Source organism: Sturnira hondurensis, unplaced genomic scaffold (genome assembly GCF_014824575.4).
Source record: "Sturnira hondurensis isolate 20B ecotype Veracruz unplaced genomic scaffold, ASM1482457v3 Scaffold0007797, whole genome shotgun sequence".
NCBI lineage: Eukaryota > Metazoa > Chordata > Mammalia > Chiroptera > Phyllostomidae > Sturnira > Sturnira hondurensis.
The window spans coordinates 2,103,528-2,123,655 of record NW_028080428.1 but is presented as its reverse complement, the minus strand read 5'-3'; the positions used below and the strand labels follow the sequence as shown (position 1 = coordinate 2,123,655).

The 20,128-nt window shown below is 61.6% G+C and overlaps 1 protein-coding gene across 3 annotated transcripts; it reads right to left on the bottom strand.

Moving 5' to 3' along the window:
- PCNX3 (pecanex 3) lies at positions 1-20,128 on the bottom strand. Of its 3 annotated transcripts, none has more exons than XM_037053210.1 (35): positions 19,422-20,128; positions 18,847-19,034; positions 18,514-18,613; positions 18,364-18,403; positions 18,165-18,260; positions 16,802-17,926; positions 16,208-16,331; positions 15,950-16,128; positions 15,585-15,675; positions 15,020-15,155; positions 13,775-13,935; positions 12,892-13,045; positions 12,586-12,618; positions 12,213-12,384; positions 12,011-12,121; positions 11,633-11,724; positions 11,346-11,455; positions 11,059-11,164; positions 10,861-10,953; positions 10,531-10,681; positions 9,662-9,806; positions 9,243-9,420; positions 8,169-8,277; positions 7,885-8,014; positions 7,452-7,510; positions 7,135-7,350; positions 6,209-6,462; positions 2,893-3,123; positions 2,644-2,747; positions 2,259-2,406; positions 1,925-2,155; positions 1,569-1,843; positions 1,100-1,233; positions 719-1,017; positions 1-641 (listed from the first exon to the last, which is right to left on the bottom strand). In XM_037053210.1, exons 1-35 carry the CDS (start codon positions 19,572-19,574, stop codon positions 447-449), a joined length of 6,123 nt encoding a protein of 2,040 aa, XP_036909105.1. In that variant the 5' UTR covers positions 19,575-20,128; the 3' UTR covers positions 1-446. The 3 variants fall into 3 exon arrangements, with proteins under 3 accessions (XP_036909105.1, XP_036909107.1, XP_036909106.1); XM_037053212.1 differs by having other exon boundaries at positions 13,775-13,917; XM_037053211.1 differs by having other exon boundaries at positions 15,950-16,125.

Sequence of the window (20,128 nt, the reverse complement as noted above, 5' to 3'; positions counted from 1 at the left end):
AAAATCAAAAATAGTGTTATTAATTCTGGTGTCTCTGAAGCACGGAAAAAAAAAAAGAAAAGAAGGAAAAGAAACCACCCTTCCCACATTTCAGCCCCAGGTCCAGGCCAAGGGGCTGCCCCTGCCGGCAGTGCAGGACTAGAGGCCAAGTCGGTCCTGGCCACGGGCTTGAAGTGGGACCAGCCCATGGGTTTGCCTCTTAGGGCCTGGCTTGGAGGCTGCCTGCCTCAGTTTGGAGAGTCCAGGCCCTGGACTAGGGATGAAAGATCAGGGGTCAAGGTAAGAGGTCTGGGCCACTCAGTTCTGGTGCTCTGGCTAAGGCAGCCAGAGGTCAGGGTTCAAATGTGGACGCCAACACCATTCAGTTCTGTGGTCCAGCAGAGAGGGCCAGAGGCCGAGGTCCAAGTTACTGAATCCCGGGCTGGGATCCAGAGAACAGCGAGCCTTCAGTACTGATGATCCAGCAGGGGCTGGGCGGCTGGGCTTTCTCGCTCCTCAGCAGGGGCAAGCCAGTCACCTGGGGCCCCTGTGGGCGTGCCACTCTCAGGAGCACTGCTGTCTAGGCAAGGGATGTCCTGGGCTGCTCGGGGGGTTGAGGTGTCGGTGCTGATGTCCGGACTGAGGCTGAGGTCCAGGGGTGCCTGGCAGAGGGGGAACAGGTTGGTTGGGAGAGCAGACCTGGGCTGCCCAGGACCCTCCCCTCCCACAAGACACTCACCTGAGATTTGGGGGTGCTTTCTTTGGGGCTCCCTGAGGCTGGCTCCCCCTCGGGTCCCCCCAACCCTTTCCGACCCCCCAGGCTCCACTTCCCACTGGGACCCTCAGAACAGAGGAGACCAGGGCCAGGGGGCCTTAAGGGCCGGGGACCCTCGGTGGGGGCAGGGGAAGCGGGGGGCAGTCCAGGGAGCCGAGGGGGTGGCCACTGTAGCAGAGGAGGGGGGCGCCCATCGCCGGAACTGCTAAGGGAAGGCCTTGGGCCCCAGCCAGTGCCTGGTGGGAGGGGCTGGTCGCCAGTGCCTGTGGGAGACAGATAAGAGGACAGAGACCTCCACTGGCCTGTCCCTCTCCCCTTTTGGTTTAGCGGGCCTCGCTGGCTCACCTGCTGCGTTCTCGGGTGTGGGGTGTGCCAAGGTGGGGTTATTGCTGAGGGAGGTCAAACCGCCGCCACCGCCGCAGTCCGAGTCATCCACGTTCCCACCACTATTGCAGCCAGCACCACAGCCCTTATGAAGCCTGGGGCGGGAGAGGCGAAGAGGTGGGTGGGATGGTCACCTACTCCCCCTGACCCCGGAGTGCTCTCTCAGACATTTTACCATCTACTCTACAGGATCGTTTCAGGAAGGCATTGTCAACAGCTCTTAAAGCCAAAGGCTGCCTTCGGCTGTGGGGTGGAGCCAAGTCAGGTCAGCTCTGGGAGGGGTCAGCTCTCAGGGCTTCATCCTGGCTCCAGCATTTTCTCACTGAAGCCTTGGAGGGAGTGGCTTCATCTCTGCCTCAGCTTCCTGCCCCACGAACCCAGCCTCCCACCCAACCCAGCCTCCCGGGCTGGGGTGGCAGTGAGGGCTCACCTTTCCCAGCTGTGCAGAAGCCAGCGAGCAATGGCGCCCAGGCTGACAGGGCCACCCCACAGTGCCCGCAGCTGGGGGTGGCTGCTGGCCAGCGAGGTGGTGAGGGGTGACACGTAGATGGGGTAGCCGAGCGGCTGGTCGCAGGAGGAGTTGATCATGTTGCGGAGCGCCTGCTTGGCGTTCTGGATGCTGCCGCGCTCTGGGTTGCGGTTGCGCAGGAACACCAGCTCCTGCTGCTGCCCGGCCCACAGACCGCGCACGCACTCTCGGTTCACCTACGGGGTCATGTGCAAGGCTCAGGGGGCTGGGGCCAGGGTGGGGCCAGGGGCCGGGTCGGGTGGGTGGCCTGTCCCCACCTTGATGACACGGAAGCTGAGGTGGCGCCGGTTGAGCATGATGATCTTGTACTCGTCGGAGGCGTCATCCAGGACATGGCGCAGCGCCAGCAGTGAGGGTGTGTTGCTGAGGATGGCGCTGCGCCAGGCGGGGTCGCCCTCGTGCGAGATGACGAGCCGCTCCTCATTGGCTGCAATGGCATCGTATAGGGCGGCCGGCTCCTCATACTCATCTGGGGACGTGAAGTGGTCCTGCGGGGAGGCCCGGAGGGCTGGGGTCAGGGGCCCCTGCCCCGGGAGGGGGCTTCGCGTCCGTCCCCACCTGCCCACCCCACCTAGGCACACCTCTTCCCACCTGGTGAAGCTTGAGGGCCATGCGAACCCCAGGTGCCACCACGCGGTGCAGCAGGTCCATGTCAGCAAAGACCCACTCGTCTCGTGGGGAGGTGATGCGGAAGTCCCCCTTAAACAGGGCGTGCAGGCCGTAGAGGAAGGGCTCCAGGCTGCATGAGAAGGAGCATGGAGGTGAGTGCCCGGCTCCACATGCAGTGGTCAGAGCCGAGACCTTCCTTCACGCCCGGTCTCAGTTTCTCCATCTTGACAGGGAAGTCGGTCTCTGCCCGTGACAGAGCCACACTGAAGGGACAACTGAGGTGGTTCCTGGGGGCTTCTGGCCTGGAGCCCATCATGGACAGGGTGGGGGGAGGACGGCAGGCCCGGCTGGACCTGGGGGCACTCACCTGGCAGACATGCTATGCGAGGCTGTCCCCAGGGCCCGGCGGCCCAGCACACACAGGCCAAAACAGAGAGTGACCAGCGGCGAGTTCCAATCCTGGTCCACGGGCTGTGGCACAAGGAACCCCATCCCCAGGGCCCAGCTTAGACACAGGGCAGGAAACCTGGGGCCGGGGCCCAGGCCGAGGGAGGCTGAGAATAACAGGAAGCCGCCCGGGGAGGGAAGAGGCAGCCCGCGGTAGTGGTTGGCCGACCTGGCTGCGCCGAGAGGCGCAGTACTGGATCCACTCAAGGTGCACCGCGCAGAAGGAGGGCAGCGAGAGGCCGGACAGGCGGAGGTCGTAGTCCTCGTCCACGCTCAGGGAGAAGGTGGGGTCCGAGTCAGCATAGCCAGGCGCCCGCACGGGCCGAAGGGCTGCCGAGATGCCCTCGTGGCTCAGCCACGCCTCCAGCTTGGGCGAGCGGCTCACGTAGTAGATGATGCTCTAGGAGAGGGCAGACATCAGCGTTGGGCCAGTGCCTTGGCCCTGGCCACTGCAGGAGGAAGTGTCAGGGTGTAGAGGCTTCCCCTTCACACTGAGCTGGCACCTGCCTTCTAGAACACTCCTCGTGTCCCATCTCAGCTCCCTGGAACCACACAGGCAAACCTGCCCCTCTCCCCTAGGCCAGGGAGGAGAGCGAAAAACCAGAGAGCACCCTCCTTAAAGATCACCACGCTCTGAGGCTGGTGCTTGCTTGGAGGGTGCCCCATCTGCAGGGGACTCCCAGGCCCAGACGCACCAGGCTTACACAGTCGTGCAGGCTGGGCTGGGGTTGGGACCCCAGGGCCTTTAATGCCATGACATTGCGGGATCCAGACCTCGGAAGCCTTGCAAGGGTCGACCGAAGTAGTGGGGCTGCCTGCATGCCAGGAGGGCCTGGGTCAAGGGTCTCTTTGGGCAGCTAATAAAGTTTGACAGCAACAGGTCCTACCCTCAGGAAAAAAGGCACCCCGTGACCAAAGTCGGAGGCCGCCGGATCCCTCAAGACTGTTGATTTCTAGGCAGGGGTTTGGGGAAATGGAGAGGAGGTTCTGGAAGGCAGGCAGCTGGCACAGCAAGGACGGAGGGGCAGTGAGGCTGGCAGCTGGCAGCCAGAGAGGTTACTGGGGTTCCATGTGCCGCCCTGGGATGGAGCCGCCAGGGCTGGCCCTCTGCCTGGGAAACAGGTGGGAAGTCCAGTGTGGGGAGGACTGTGCAGCTGGCCATGGACAGAGGGTACCCAGGCAGCAGGGGTGTCCAGCAGGGGGGCTCTGGTGGGGCATGGAGAGGCCAAGAGCACAAGGAAAAACTACTACAGTACAAGCTGGGAAAAGCCAAGGCCATGAAACAGCTCCCTGAGGACACCTAGAGGCAATGGCTATACATGGGGCCTTATTGCTTCCCAGCACGTGGCGGTGGGAAGGAGTGGCCCCAGCACCACCTTGGCTATGGGGAGGTGGTTGGACACTTTGAAGCGGGCTGGGCTCCCCAGCTTAACAACAGGGATGGGTTCCAGAAGCCTAATGGGGCAAGTGGGGAAGGCTAGCTGTGGGGTGCTCTGGGTTCCAGGCAGACCAGCTCCTGACCAACCTTTTGCCCAGACAGCACCTTCCTGGCCTGGCTCCTACCACAACCTCCAAGAACCAGAGCAGAAGACCCTCAGGAGTGTGAGCAGGAGGTGGCCTCACCCGCCAGGAGTGCTCTGTTAACTCCCACCACTGCAGTGTGCTTTGTGAAACTCCAGCTATCCTGGGACCAAGCCCTCGGACTGGTTCTCAGCTGTCACTGCTCCTGTCTGCAAACACGTGTGGGGAGCCAGGCTCCGCTCAGGTTCCACACATGCCAGCTCACTGGCCCCCACACGTCTCACAACGGCAACACCTTTTTTCCCTTCGCCTCCACCTAACTGCAGGCACGGGTTCGTGAGTCATTTCCTCAACCCTAAACGAGGCCCATCACACCAGCCCCACTTCTTTCAAGGGCTGCTAAGCGGAAGAAATAGTGTAAAGAAGGTGCCTGGGCTCAGAAGTGCTGACAGGACCCCAAGGCTCAGCTGGAGGCAGTCATGGGGCCGGCATTTCCGTGGCTGCGGGTTCTGAGTCCCCCACCAGCTGCACTGGGTGATGCCTGGGGAAGGGCACGGTACGGCAGGAGGCCCGATGTGGCACAGGGAGGGCTCTGCCTGGTCTGCCCACCCCACGGGCCGGATAGGCCACATCTCTGAAGTGCCCCAGGCAGGACAGGCTCCCCTAGACACCTGCTGCCCCCAGGCCCTGCCCTTGGTGGCCAAAATTAGTCTTCCCAAACTTCACCCCATGCTCTGCCTTCAGTGGAGCCTTGCCCAGGTCCTCTGGGCATGTCTACCTGCTCAGATTCTGCCTCACCTTTGAGGTAGTATGGCAAGCTGGCTTCCCTGTGGGACGACACACTGAGCTCCTTCCACCCGCCAGCCCCAGGCCTGGTTGCGTGCCTGGGGCACCGCCCCAAGGAGGCTATGCTGGCTCTGGGCTGGTCCCCAGGAGGCTGCAGGGTGAGTTGGGTGAGAGCACTTCTCTTGGGATGGAAAGAGAAGGTAGCCAGGACCATGACCCCTGAGTGGCCCAGGGCTGGGAAGGTCCCTGTCTGGACCATAGCTTTATTGGTAAAAATGAGGGAAGAGGAGGGGCTTACAAACCCTTCCTCTGGAGTGGGTGGGTGGAGGGAAAAATGACAGGGGGTTACAGCTCTCTCATATATGACAGATGATGGCATGTCCACTGGAGACAAAGAGACAGCTGGGGCGAGCAGAGAAGAGCTCAGGCAGGCAGGCTCACCCTGACCTCAGCAGGTCACCCACCCAGGCTACATGCGGAGCCCCAGGGCAGATGCTAAGAGAGCCTGAGGGACCTGGGCTGTGACAACCGGCCCCACTCCCGTGAGGGCTCTTATACCGGGAGCCATAAAGCATCACAGCTCCTCCTGGATCCCCCACAGCACCCTCACAACCCCCACCACCCCCGACAGGTCTCGCGACCCTCAGGCTAGGAAGGGAGCATCCAGGCAGAGACAGGGAAGCCCAGGGTCCCAGCCTGGCCCTGCCACTTTCTCCTGATTCTGGGGCCTCAGACAGAGTCACCTTGCTCTCTGTGACTGCCACATGTGAGATGGGTGGTCTGTCCTGGAGGATGTGGTGGGCTTAACTCAACTCAGGAGAGGCCCCTGGTGAGGTCAGCAGCATTGCCTGGCAGCTGCTCCTACGCTGTCCCGGACACCACCACTGTTAGCATTGCTGTCCCCCTGCGTGGGTGGGACATGGAGCAGGGGGCCTGGTGGTCTGAAGGCTGGCCTCAGCACCTACACCTCCTGAGACCAGCAGCCCAGTGCGGGGAGCTGCGCACACGCTGCCCACCTGCCCTTGACGCCCCTTCAGAAGGAGAGGCTTGAACTCCCTGAGGCCTCTGCTTCCCTTGGGTAAGAGGCTCCCAACAATCCAGAAGATGGTACCTGGGACGCTCCTGGCCACTGAGCATTCCCAGGAGGGACCTCTGCCACCCAGCCACCACTGCTGTACCTTGACATAGTAGGTGATGAGAATCTTGCGGAGGTCGAAGACCTGCAGCATGGAGGCTGCGTTGTTGTCGCTGATGCTGTAGCCCTCCAGCACGTACTTGCTGGCTGTCACCTCCCAGGCCAGCCAGCGCTGCCCAAAGGCCGCATTGAAGGACAAGACGCGAGGCAGGTGGCCCGGCTCACAGCAGCAGCAGCCCTCGTCCTCCTCCACACCCTCTGTGATGGCCTCCACCTCGCGCTGCTGGCAGTATGTGCCTGTGGGGGAGGGCCACCCCGTCAGGGCACCGCTGGACACCCCTGCCTACCTCTTCCCCAGCAAGCGACCAGGTATGGCGCCGCAGGCGCCTCCTGTACCACTCCCCTCCTGCCGAGATGCTACGTGAGTAAATTAACATGAGCCCTTTCTCCTCCTGACTTCCAATGGCCACAGTGGGATAGGAGCGGAGGGAACTGGCCTCTGGTCTCACATTTACTGAGACGAAGGCTGAGACTCAAAGAGAAGTGACTGTGTTCAGTTTCGTGAGGTCAGGAGCTGTGCTCAGAGCCCTGTGTACCCTTAGGGGCACCAATGTGTGCAACCGACTGTGGACAAGGAGCTAGCTCCCTCGCCAGGGGTTAAATGTGGCACCCAACCTGGGCCAAGCCCAAGACCACAGAGCAGGCGAGCAGAGCTGGCGGGAGAGCTCAGAGCTCCAGGGCCAAGCTTTCCCCCCAGGAACCTGTTCAGTCACCACAGGCCCCAGATCAGGGCAGAGACAGAGCTTGGCCCACGGAGACGCGCCACCTCACTGCTCAGACTGGCAAACTCAGGGAGAAGAGTGCCTTTTTCAAGGTCACCTGGCAAACCAGGGTAGAGCTGGACTAGAACCAGCCGGCACGCACTATGAAGTGTAGCACCCTGCGTCAGACCCAGGCTGAGCGGCTCACCCCGAAACTCAAGGCCACGCAGCTGGAAGGTGACGAGGCCATTGCCAACCTCGATGAGGTGCACCAGGGCGTTGAGGTAGTCAGAGGCCAGCACGAAGCAGTCGCCGGGGCCATAGTTGCCCCAGCGGCCCAGCACCAGGTCCCCACACAGCGTGTGCTGCAGCGAGCGTGTCAAGTGCTCATAGAAGATGGAGTTGAGGTTGTTGTCATCAGCGCCTAGGCCCCAGGACAGACAGACAGGTGGACAAAGTGACTGGTAAGCGAGGCTCCCTCCCCGGGAGGCCCCGCCTGAGCAGCCTGAACAGCCAGGTACGCACCAGGGTTCCGGTCCAGCTGTGTGACCAGGCGGGTGTTGGAGTGGTCCACACGCTTAGTGCTGTTTGGAGAGAGCGACGTCACAGGGGGCCCAGGGGAGCAGGCTGTGGAGGGCTCAGGGGATGCTTCCCGCCAGCCCATCCTCCCTGAGCACACATGTGAGGCAGCTGAGATCTGGGGGCTGCAGGGGGCGTGCCCAGCGCCACACTGCCAAGAAGCCCGGGGTTCGAACCTAAGGCCTGGCCTGGCTTTCGTCCTCATCGGATCGACCACCCAGAACCCACTGTGACAGGCCCCGCAGGCCCATCTCTGCCCCCCATCCAGCTTGGGCTCCCAACCCCTCCCTCCCTCCCAGCAGCCTTTCCCGGCCCACTGGGTGGCCCCATTCCTCCAGGGGTCCCTCTGAGCCAGGGGTTTGTCTCCCAGGAAACTCACTTGTAGTCGCGCTCCCAGAACTTCAGGGGCCGCGCATAGGACATGAGGAAGACGGCGCTGCCCAGCAAGGGGTTGAGTGGCGTGGAGAAGAGCGCAGAGAGCAGGGCCTGGACGAACAGCATGGCCGAGTCTGGGCGCGAGTCAAGGAGGTGGCCAGGACACTGGACCCTCCCCCACCTCCCTCACCACCCCTCAGCCCCCGCCAACCCACCCTGCGCCCCCCATCCTAAGCCACGGCCCTCTCTGCACACCCTGACCCAGACAGCGGGCAGTAGGCCGGGTACGTGGCACGGCGAAGGGCTGGGCAAAAGCATGGAAAGCCGAGCCCCAGGTGATCTGCCAGGGCGCGATGTAAGTCAGCACGAAGCGCAGCTTGTACAGCAGGTCCCACAGCTGGCAGGGTCCGAGGGGGAGAAGGCAAGAGAGGTGAGTCACTCACAGAGGTGGGGTCTACCTCATGCCCATTCAGACTGCCTGCTCGCATGGTCCAGTCAAGCTCATTCCCCTCCCTTTCTCCATGGACCTGGCTCAAAGCACCTGTTACCAAAGCAACCACTCTAAGGGGACTTTGGTCATTTAATTCATATAAACATCCAGAAAGCTTTCCACTGCTCTCTCTCTTCACAGGCGAGAAAGTGAGGTTCAAAGCAGAGCAGATGAATGACTTGCTCGGGCTGTGCCTCTCAGGCAGTGAGGAGGCCGGGACTCGACTACTGCACCCAAGTCCAGACAGAGTCACAGGCACTGCCTGCAGGGGGGCGCAGTTCAGATCACCACCGTCCGGGGCCGGACCAGGCTGTCCGTGTGACTGTGACGAAGGTCAGGCCTATGCTGTGGCCCCAGTGCAGGTGCTGCTGCCAAGACTCCGGTACAGTGCCTGGGACAGGCCTTGGTCCAATGTGACCCCCCAACCCCTGGTTGGGGAATCCTGCAGCCTGGCCAAGGAGTTTATACACACCCAGGCCCTACGACCTTTGGAAACTCAGCTCCACGGCTGTGGCTGGCAAAGGGGCAGAGCCCAGAGGCTGCTGTCCCAAGGTCAAGGCTGAGACATATCCACTGCTTAACGATGGGGGCATTCAAGTATTGTGATTCAGCAAAAGGGCTTAAGTCAGAAAGACCTGGGCTCCAAACCTGACTGGCCGCCAGTTCTCTAGGGGACCGGAGGCAGGTCACACCGCCTCTTTAGAGCAGCTTCCTGTCAGCCCCTGAAGGAGCTGCTGCAAAGGCCCATGTGGGGCTGCCGTGGAGCGGCAGCGTGAGGGGCGCAGGCCCCTGGGAAGTCATCCCCCCAACCTGGCAGAAGAGTTCTGCTCCTGACGGACAGCCTGCAGTCTACAATGAGGCCACCAGCTCACCTTGCTGCAGAGCAGGGACATGAGGAAGTAGTCGAGCAGAAAGCCCTGGGACAGGCGCGGGTAGTCGAAGTGGAAAAGCAGGACTGTGAAAGCTAAGGTCAGGTACTGCTGGGGCGGACAGCAGAAGGCCGAGCGCAGAAGCTTCAGCCCAGCCACGGTCATCAGCAGTGCCCGGCAGCTATGGGGGAGGGGCAGGTGTCAGGTGCCCGGCCAGGGCTCAGAGAACAGGGTCACCCTCTTTGGACACATCTAGAGGGCACATCTGCTTTCAAAGAAGAAATGCTGAACAGAAAGGGTGTCTGGAGCTAAGGTCCTACACTAACTTGCTGGGCAATGGGGTAGGTCTCGTTTCCTTTCTGGACCTCAGTTTCCCCATGTGTCACATGGGGATGTAGATGGGGGGCTGGGGGAGTCCTTACTAGAGGCAGAACTTGTCTGGGTGGCTGACGACGGCGTGGGCGTCCACGGTGAGGGCGTTGAGCACCACAGCAGGGTAAATGAGGTACTTCTCCACGCACTGCAGGCCAGCATACAGTTTCTCAAACCACATCACCTGGGCAGCGCCTGCAACACAAGGCATGACTGTTGGCCAGCACCCGGCCCTCCACACTTCCCCTCCCCCCGCAGGGCCGACAGGTGTGCCCTTGGAGAAAACCCGGAGGGAAGGCAAGCCGCAGGATGCAGTGTCGCAAGGTGATCTTTGGCACTCAGATGAGGGTGAGGAGGCCCAGGCAGGGCACCCAGGAAGGTGCTCTAAGGGCTGCAAGGACATACCCACCGCAGCCAGGGAAGGTAGGGGTGAGGCCAAGCACACAGTGACCCGGGCTCCCGGGCAATTCTACAGGAGCCACTGCCACTTGGCTTGAGCTAATTGTTGCCACGTGGAGAAAGTGGCCCAGTAGGCTGAATCTTCCAGTGTTTTTTTTTTAAAGGTGCGTGGATCTTTGTATAGCAATTCCAGATGTTTCTAAATACAGGTTTAAGGGTGTGCTTGCTACACCACCCAAGTGAAAGTGTGCACCAGGCAGAGTTAGTCCACTAACTAGTTTTAAATTCTGTACAAGAGATCTCTTTAAGGCCCTGGAATTGTTCCACCTCCTCGGAGACCACCAGGCAATCAGCAAAGGGAAGAGCAGGCAGGGTGAGTGCAGCTGGGGCCCAGCTGGCAGGAGAGGGCACAGAGGGCAACAGTGCAGACAGGGCGGCGAGGATGAGGCTGCCCCCTGCTGGCGCTCGGAGCGGAGAGGACCATGGGGTGGAGGGTTCCCAGCCCAGGGCCCGCACTCACCGCGCACTTCGTACTGGCTGTACTCCAGTGGCTTCAGCACGGGCTGCGACAGGCAGAACCAGGGCAGCTGTTTGCGGAGCTGTGGCAGCAGGTAATGTGTGAAGAAGCCCACAGCCCCAGCCAGCGCGTACAACACGAACCCCAGCACTGACTGCAAGAGGGAGAGGCCGGAGACTCAGCCAAGGGGAGTGGGGCAAGGGGGAGCCCCAGGGGGCTGAACATAGGCCAGGCAGGGGCCAAGGGACATGAGGCCACAACTGCCCAGGGCCCTCAGGTTGAGCAGGCCCCTCCAAGGACCAATGGTGAGGGGGTGGCCTGTGCCTCACGAACCTTCAGGGCAATGAAGACGGTGCTGGCGCTGATGGCAAAGGTGAGCACAGCGATCACCACACACATCACCAGGTCGGAGTGCAGGACCTCACGCTGCAGGGCCAGGAAAAACCAGCAGGCATGCCTGTCACTGAGGGGATAGCCCCACCCCGTCAGGCTCCTACCCCAACACTGGAACCCCACACTCTGGCCCCTCACCACTGACTGGCGCATCTTTTCTGGCAGTGGGTCGGGGGGCTCGGCCCGGGCTGTCTCCAGGCTCCGCTCCTCCAGCTCAGGAAAGAGCTTGCTCCGGATCAGAGACCTGGGGTGGCGGAGAAGAGCTGGGTGCCTGGTCTGGAGAGACACCCTCTCCTCCTATGGGCCCTGGCGTCTGCTGGTGACAGGCACATGCAGAGACCCACAGACGCGCCCCCAACCCTGGCCATGCAAAGACATACACAAACACACACATGCGCACACAGACAGGCACTTGCAGCACCCACCAGAGCACGGTGGGGTCACTGCTCTGCCGGCTCAGGTGGTAGGACAGCGCCACCAGGAGGCCGCAGAAGACCGAGAAGAGGACCGGGACGTGCTGGTCTGGCCAAGGAGTCTGGGGAGAGAACCCATGCTGGTCAGGGGAGGTAAGGGTAGGCAAAGGGGTGGAGTGGGGGGTGGGGTGCTGCCCACCCCATGGGAGAAGCCATTGCTGAGCTGAGCCCAATTCACAGCCCTATCCTGACAACACCTTGGGCCTTGGCGTGCGCCCCACCCCACAGGTCATCCCTACCTTGACGGCCCCCAGGCAGAAGCCGTAGAGCAGGGCAGCAGCCAGCAGGCTGCGGGAGAGGCTGAAGACTGCAGTCAGTGGGCTGGTGGCGGCTACGAGGGAAGGAACAGCAGCTGAAGGCCTACCTCTGTCTGCTGGCACCCCCTCACCTTCAACCCGCTGCCTTGGGACCCCATCCCTAGCCCATTGTTCTGTTCTTCCTAGCCCTGAGAGACCTCCAGAGCTTCTAGCGAGCTTGGGTTTAAACAGCTCGCCTGAGAAGTGGGGGGGGAGCAAAGGGGAAGAGACAGGCTCAGCAAAGGACTGGAGTCACAGACCCGATTCATGGGCCTCGTGGGCCCCGCACTGTTCCCCCCAAGCCACCTGTGGGCACCGTACCTGTGCCCCCAAAGCCGTGCATATCTATCTGTTCCAGCAGGTACATGAGGCAGGTGTTGACTTGGGGCAGGAGGCCCAGGAGAAAGACGAACGGGAAGCACAAGGTGAACACTGATAGGAGGGAAGTGAGGGCCCAGTCAGCCTGGGGACTGCCCCTGGGCCTCGCTCCCCCTGGGGCCACTGCAGCCCCACCCAGTCTCACCAGTGGCCACATCACGAGCACAGAAGAAGAAGGAGGCAGAGAAGAAGGTGAGGCCGTAGAGGGTGACGGGCGGGAAGGGCTGAGCTGAGCCTAGGGCGTCCAGCAGCCAGATGAGCAGACAGCAGATGCAGAAGTAGACAGGTCGGCTGTACGCTATCACCCAGTTGTGGCCCTGGGGAGTGGGCCTGTGAGGAGCTGGGTCTCCTCCGCTCACCACCCTGCACACACGCGCATGCATCCCCAGACCTGGCCCTGGACCCAAGACAGGAAGCCTGGCCGGGTGGAAACTAAAGACCTGAGGCTAACCCACGTCCTCCCAACGTGCCCCCTCCCCCCATTCCCTGGGCATGGGCACTGCTCCTCTGGTACTCACGTGCATGGGGGATGCTGCGTCAGGCTGCACACTCTGGAAGAGAGGGGAGCTACACTGGCACAAAAGCCAGCACCCGAAGGGGGTCAGAGTCCCCAGGGGCCACTTAGTTCCACAACTGGGCTGTTATTAGCAACCAGGGAAAGGACCCCGAACTGTACAGAGCCTCAGTTCTCTCATTTGTATGATGGAGGGTTGGCTCCAGGGGAGCTTAGGCACCTCGTTTTTTTAGCTAGCTGAACCCTGTTAAGGTGGGTCATGGGAAGGGGCTGCGTCTGGGAAGAGGTGCAGGAAGGAGCCAGGCCCAACCTTCAGCAGGGAGTACTGGCAGGAGGCGATGACCAGGCAGAACTGGAAGACCCAGATGTCAGTGAAGAAGCCCTTGAGCAGCAGCAGGTAGCCCAGGAAGGCGACTAGGCTGCTCAGGCCAACACCAAGGATGTTCTCCAGCAGCCCCCGTGTCCTGGAGAGACAGCAAGGTCAGGGCACACCCACCTCCTCACCACTTGTGGGGCCAAGAGGCATGGGAGAACCTGGCCACCAAGGCCCCGGTCTGGACCTGTGCCCATGCCAGCCCTCATGCTCTGACCTATGACCTCTCAGGGCACAGCCAGGTTACACCTGCTCCAGAAAGCCACTCAGTGACTACCCTGCTTCCCGATCTTTGTCCCCTCTAGTGCCTGAGTGCTCCAGATGCCACCGCCCCGGGACCTGTCTCCAGCTCAGGCATGCCATGCTACGCACGTAGGCAGTGCCCAGCACACACTAGCCATAGGGCCTTGAGAAACCCAGAACTCAGGAAGCCAGGACATGGATTTCAGGCCAGAAGCGCCCATACAGACAACAAAGCTCTCTGACTCCACTGTCTGTCTTTCTGGGCCTTCGTTTCCTTAGAAATGAAAAGACATGTGGTTTTTCAACTTTTTGAGCTATAGGGCTCAACTTACCCAAACAATCCATAGACTCGAATAAAATAATGGGTTAAAAAGAAATTGTTTTGAGCATCTCCCACGTGTGTACCCCAGCAGCATCTAAAGAAACCCCACCACTGACCCCAGCCTTCAGTGCACCCCCGCACCCCCAGTGATCCCTAGCAGTCAGGCTCTCCACGTGCACCACGTGTTCACGAGGTCCACCAAGCCCGGGCTAGGGACATTCCAGGGACTGGGGGCTGACACAGGGGGGTGCTCACCGGTCCAGCAGGGCCAGCAGGGCGAGCCGCTCGTAGCGCACAGAAGTCCAGCGGCCAGGAAAAAGCCAGTACTTGTAGCTGTGCTGGGTGCGGGGCGGCGCCTCCTCCATCAGTGTCTGCTCCTGGGATTCGTGCTGGGAGTCCTGGTCCAGCAGGTCAAACTGCAGTCCCCAGAGCCACCACCATCAGCCCCTCACCCCCTACGAGGCCCACTGCCGCCGCCCCCGCCCCTCACCCCCACCCCCCAGCACACACTGGCTGGCTGACCATCTCCTCCAGCACAGAAAGTCCCCACCACCTAGCAGCCCTGTGCCTGCCCTAACGCTACACTGCAAGGGCCTCCTTGTTGCTCCAGGTTCCTGGGACATGGCTCAGTGGCTGCTGGCAGGCACTTCTGGGGCTGCCAGGAGCCAGAGTTACTAGCTCTCGTGTCTCTTCTCCACTCAGGCAGCATCTCCTGCCTCTTGCTGGGCTCACTGAAATCCACCCTGTCCTTCAGGACTTGGTGCAAATGCCCCCCATCTCCCAGACAAAGCCATCAGCGTCACCCTGACCAGCACGCCCTGGTGCACACATAACACCAGCCCTGAGGATAGGCCTGCTGCCCTTGTCAGCGCTGTGAAGCCCTGGAGTGAACTTCTTAACCTCTCTGAGCTTCCTGTATCCTTCACTCAACAAGTCCTTATGTTGCCTGCCCCTGAGCTAGACCCTGGGGACACAACAGAGAACCAAAGGTACACTGCTCTTGCCTCTGGAGGCGGCTTTCAGCTGTGCGAGGACAATGCTGCCGCCCCACGAGAGAGCTAACAAGGCCACATGCACCAGGCAGGGGCACCTGGGGCTTCTGAGTGACGCCCACCGTCTGCCTGGGTGTCAGGTGCCCGGGTGCCCCTCTCATGACCACCCTTTAAACCCTGACCCTGCGGTCCACATGCAGGGTGCTAGGCTGACCACACGACTCACTGTCCAAATCAGGAGCAAAAGGCACAGTTGGCGCGTTAAACCACCCCTTCCGTAGGGAGCACGGCTAACACCCACCCTCCCACCGACTGCAGCTCCTTCCAGGATAGACACACTAGCTGCATTTGCTGACTAAGTGGCTCCCTGAACCATTCAGATCCAGGCAAACCCCATGCCAGCCAATAAAGGCCAGACAGACACCTCAGCAGCCCGTTCCTCCTGGGGGAGGGCTCAGTGATCCCCCTACTGCCCCCTCCTGCAGGCCCTTCCCTAACAGACCCTCACCTCCGGGATCTCCAGGGGCACTCGGCGCACCTGCATGCCCTGCAGGACCACAGGCCTCGGCTGCAGCAGGCTCAGGCCACCAGACACCTCAGGGACATCAGCTGAGTGGAAGCTGGAGGAATGTGAGTGGCGGTCCCTGCAGGAACCACAGCCACATGGGTCAGGGCTTCATGAGCCCTGGCACAGGGTGGGGTTGAGGCTGTCACCAGGCCACCACTGGGACCACAAGGTGGGGGGGCTGCTTGGATCAGAAGAAGCATAGAACAGAGGGATCCAGAAGAGGCAGGTGTTCCTGGGCTTCCTGGAAAGTCCTGGAAGCTTCCTGCTTGGAAGTGACATGGAGCTAGGGACCCAAGGGACCCTTGTAAGCCTGCCCTTCACCGCTCCCTACCTAGACAGCCTGAACTGCCCCTTTCCCAACCCAGTGAATGGAGACTGATGAGGAAGACAAGAGGGCCACCCCCACCCCTGCCTGGGCCCCCAGCTCAGCCTTGCAGAGAAAAGTTCCCCAAAATGGCAGCCCCCCAGCTGCAGGCCCAGGAGACCCCACACTTAGGAGACTCACCAGGCCCCGTTGGCTGCCTGCTCCCCCTGCTGCCCTACAGGGTTCTCGTAGCCACCTCCAGCAAGCCCGAAGGTATAGGAACGCCGCACGCCTGGAGCAGGGGTGTGGGACACGTGGCGATGCATCAGGGACAGGAACACCAAGGCCCGACCCACGTGGGCACCAAGACCATTAAGAGAAGAACCCAGAGCTGTGTCCCTCTGGATGGGAGCCCAGCCACTGAGAACAAGAGCTAGAAAGGGGAGGGCCTACCGGTCAAGGGCCTGGGCCCTACAGTCAGCCACCCTGTGTGGGGATCCTACTCTATGGGGTGCTGGGCTGACTGGGGCCAGAGACTGGGTCACAGGACTCCGCGAGGGGCTCACCGCTCTCATCATAAAAGTAGTGCACAGCCCCCTCAGAGGTGTCATCAAAGGTGCAGGCCTCATGCACATGGGTGCCGGCCCGAGTGAGCAGCAGCGAGGATGCGAAGTGCAGGGCAGAGGGCAGCGTCAGTGCTCGGGAGTGGGAGGCAGCCCGGCCCCGCTGAGCCTCGTGCAGGCTGCTGGAGGGGGTGAGTCATGGGTCAATGCCACCTCAAGTCAACTGGCCCCACTGCCCTCCGACCAGTGGCAGGTGCTCACCTTGGGGGCGAGCCCATTACAGATGCTGGAGGGGTGGGGTTACTGCCGGCATTGTGACGCCTCCGGATTGCCTGGGTCCGTCTCACGTTGCTTGAGTGGTCTCGCTTCCCAGATTCCTCGGTTGCTGCCCAGAGAGAGACCCCCAGGCGTAAGTGACAGTAGCTTGGGCACAGACTGGGTAGGGGTGGGACAGGTGCTCCTTCCAGAGATAAGGTCGAGCCTAGTCCAGCCATGCCCTGCCTGTACAGCTCAGGCAGTTCGCCTGACCACTAACACCAGTCTCCACATTTGGAAATAAAGACGACACGACCCGCCCTGCTCTGCCAGTGGCCTGGGATGATGAGTCCTCAAGGGACACAGGCTCAGGCGCTAACTGCAGGATGGAGAGCAAGACATCTGAGATCTCTCTGCTTGTCTCCCCACCGCAGCAGCCCTGCTCACCTGGGAAGTCTGGCAGACAATGTCCCTCAACTGCTGAGTTCGCATCCATCTGCTGCCTGAGATAGGCAGAGCCGACTGACCAGCACGCCCCTTGCCCCAAACCAAGCCCCTACCTAGCTTATACCATCTCCCAGCCCTGGAGCTGGCACTTACCTCCCCCCACAGCACCTTCCTCCTGCAGTTCCCCCCGCCAGCCAGGCTGGTTGGCAGCAGGCCCCCGGCGGGACTCAGCAGACAGCACAGTAGGCTCACCAGCAGCCAGCTCTGCCCCCGCCTGGGCCTCCAGCTCAGCCTTGGAGCCAGCCAAGGGGGCCATTAGAACATCACCCCCCGCCCCATCCATGCTCAGAACACGGGCATGTGTTTTAGCGCTGGCAGTACTAGGTGTCCACTGGGTCCCATAGGGCCGCTTGGGGGGCACAGCGGTCCCCTCCTCAGCCCCATGGGGGGCCCGTCGCTTCCGAGGCCCCCCTGCTGCACCACGAGAGCTCTCAGGGGAGTAGCAGGAAGAAGAGGAGCTATCAGTACTATAGCGACGCTGAGATCGGAGACTGGAGGCCGGGCTCAGTTCACTGCCCTCACTGGTGTCTTCATCTTCAAAGAAGCCCCCGCCTTCCAGCAGGGGCCGCCGAGGTGCACGGCCAGGTGGGGACTGTCTTCGTATGGGTGGCCGCGGTTTGCTAGGCCTAAGCAGGGCCAAGTCTTTGGGCCGCACAACCAAGAGCGGCTCAGCCGGGCCCGGCGGTGTCCCTGCTCCTATGACTGTGTCAAATGAACGCAATGTGTCATCTGAGGGGACTCCAGCATCTGGTGAGGCTGGTAGCTCAGCTTCAGAGGGTGGGTCTGTGTCACTGCCCTCAGGGCCTTGCCCACCAGGCGGGCTGTCCAGGTGGGTTGAGTTGGTCTTCTCGCTCTTGAAGCTGCTCAATGTCTCCCGGTCAGTGCCACTGAAGCAGGAATCTGAGGAGCCAGCCTTCTGGGGCATGGGCTCCCCTGAGCCTCGCCTATCCAGGGGCTGGTAGCCACCCAGTCCCCGGCGCTGTTCCCGTCGACTGCTGGTCCTCACCAGGGCCCGGTCAGGCCGGGTCAGAGTCAGGAAACTCTTGCTTAGCTCCTGGCTGAGGCTCCCCTTCAGGAGGGGACTCATAGGGGTATCAGCAACACTGCTCCCACTCCAGGGGACTCCACCCCCAGCCAGGGGAGAACGTTCTGAAGAGTCCGTGCTAGGGAGAGAGGGGTCTGGGGCAGCCCCTGGGGGTGTCTGGGGAAGGTCTCCAACTGTAAGAAAGGAAGACAGACAGTGAATGAAGGGCATACTGTGAGAACAACTGGCAGCTAAGGGTTCCTGTGGCCTCTACTTTCCCTAAGAGACCAGCTGGGGTAGGACCCTTGGGAAACCCCGCCCAGAACAAAGAGAGCACCAGAGAAGCAAAGTTGGGGTGATTCGAAGATAAGATAGCTAACCCTCACCCCACCGCACCCCCACCAAAGCCTCTGCCATACCACCACCACTCACTCAGTTTGTCCTGCGAGCTCAGCTTCAGCATCTCTCGATCGGCTGAGGTCACGATCACATTGTTGCTGCCCTGCTCCCTCACCAGTTCCTTGATGTCTGCAACCACGGCCCCAAAGGCATCAGCAGGATCCCAGGACAGCTGCGTGCCACCCCCCATTCTGCATCACCACCACCTTCAGCCCTGAGCAGCAGCCCCTACCTCTGAGAGGCCCAGAGTCCTCCATCCGGGGCAGCAACTCCTGAGGCAGGCAGAGGAAGGTGTGAAGGAGCGAAGAGGACAGGACATATCCACGGGGGGAGAGGGCTCCCAGGAGAGGGGCGGGAGGGGCTGAGAGCTGGGATTACTTACCGAGACCTGGTTGAAGCCAAATACGGAATGCTGGGAGCTACAACGTACTGGGGGTGTGGAACTCACTTTCCGAAACACTGTCATCTCCACACCGGGGTCCCTGGCGGTGAAAACAAAATTAGGGTTGAGCTGACATACCCTCCTCAGGCAGTACTTCTTCTGCCATCCCCGTCACTTCTTTCCTCAAGGGTTCCCTCACAGTGCCAGAGTCCACAGAAGGAGCACTCAACCACTCACGGAGCCCATGTTCCCAAAGCCCCTCCTCCATCGTCCCACGCTCAGGCCCAGATAGCAAGCATCCTCAGCCCCCAACACAGCCCCTGCCCCACCCACCTGAGCAGACTGCTGTCCCCCTGAACAGGCTCTTCCTCCTGCTCCCCCAGGGTAGAGTTGCGCTTCTCCACAATCTCGCCTTGATCGAACATGGCGTGCAGCCGATAGTTTACAGTCTTGATGGTAGTGAAGATGACAGCCACCACAAGGCAGTACACACCAGCCACTATCAAGCTGGGGGGCAGAACCTGGAAATGTCAGCAAAAGCAAGTCAGGCCCCTCCTCAATAGCCCTGACCCCAGGGGGTGAGCCTACCACCACAGCCAGGGCTAGGAGTTCCAAATTCACAAAGACTTCATCACCAGCATCACCACTTCAGTGACACTAGTACAGAATACCCGACCAGGGGTTCTGTCTTCTAACGGGAAAAATTACATCAGGTGCTCAAGGTCACCCAGCCCAGAAAAGGAAAAATTTGGCTCCTTCTCCATACATCCCAAACTCTCCGGAGATTCTTCTCTTCAAACCCCAGCACCCAAGGTGCAGTCCCGAATCCCTGCCAGGCTGCCAACCCTGTCACATCTGCCTGGACTTTCGCTGGCGGGAGTTACAGGTAGATGGTGTCAGCGTCTCACCATGTACAGCAAGAAGGGAAAGGTGAGCAGGAAGATCCAGACGTAGAGGTGGAAGCAGTTGGAGAAGGTGCTCTGGTGGGGATCGAAGAACCAACCGCCGGTGAGCGATGCCCACACCCCTTGGCGCAGAATCTGTAACACCTGCGACCCCATGGCCCCGCCGCTTCTGCGCGCGCCCCCCTCTCGGGACCTTCATGGGGGCGGCCCCCGGCCCATGCCCCGCCTGGCGCCCGAAGGCCCAGGGGCTCGGCCGCGCGCTCACGCCATGGCCTCCCCGCAGAGGGGAAGGGGGTCGGAGGGACGAGGGTGCGGGCAGGGGGCGGGGCCGGCCGGGGCGGTCAGCGGTGCGAGGCCCGGGCGCGGCGGTGGAGCCGCATCAGGGGTGGGGTCCGGGCCCCCACCCCCGGGCCAGAACTGCTAGGAGGAGCCCAGCCGGCAAGCAGGCGCGGGACACGGGCCGGGCACCAGTCGGTGGCATCCAGAGGTGGGCGTGGGGTGGGTGCTTCGGCGTTTCAGGCGACTGCGCCCCGGCTTCGTCCCGGGGAGAACCCCGGGACCCTGAGGTCCACTTCCGGGGTCACAGGTCACTCGCTTCGGGGTCCGCACTCGCCCCGCTCCTGCAGGAGCCGACCTAAGGGGGAGGCCGGAAGAAGGAGTCGCGAGCCACCAGCCTGCACTGGCGCATGCGCCCGAAGGGCCCAGTGGGG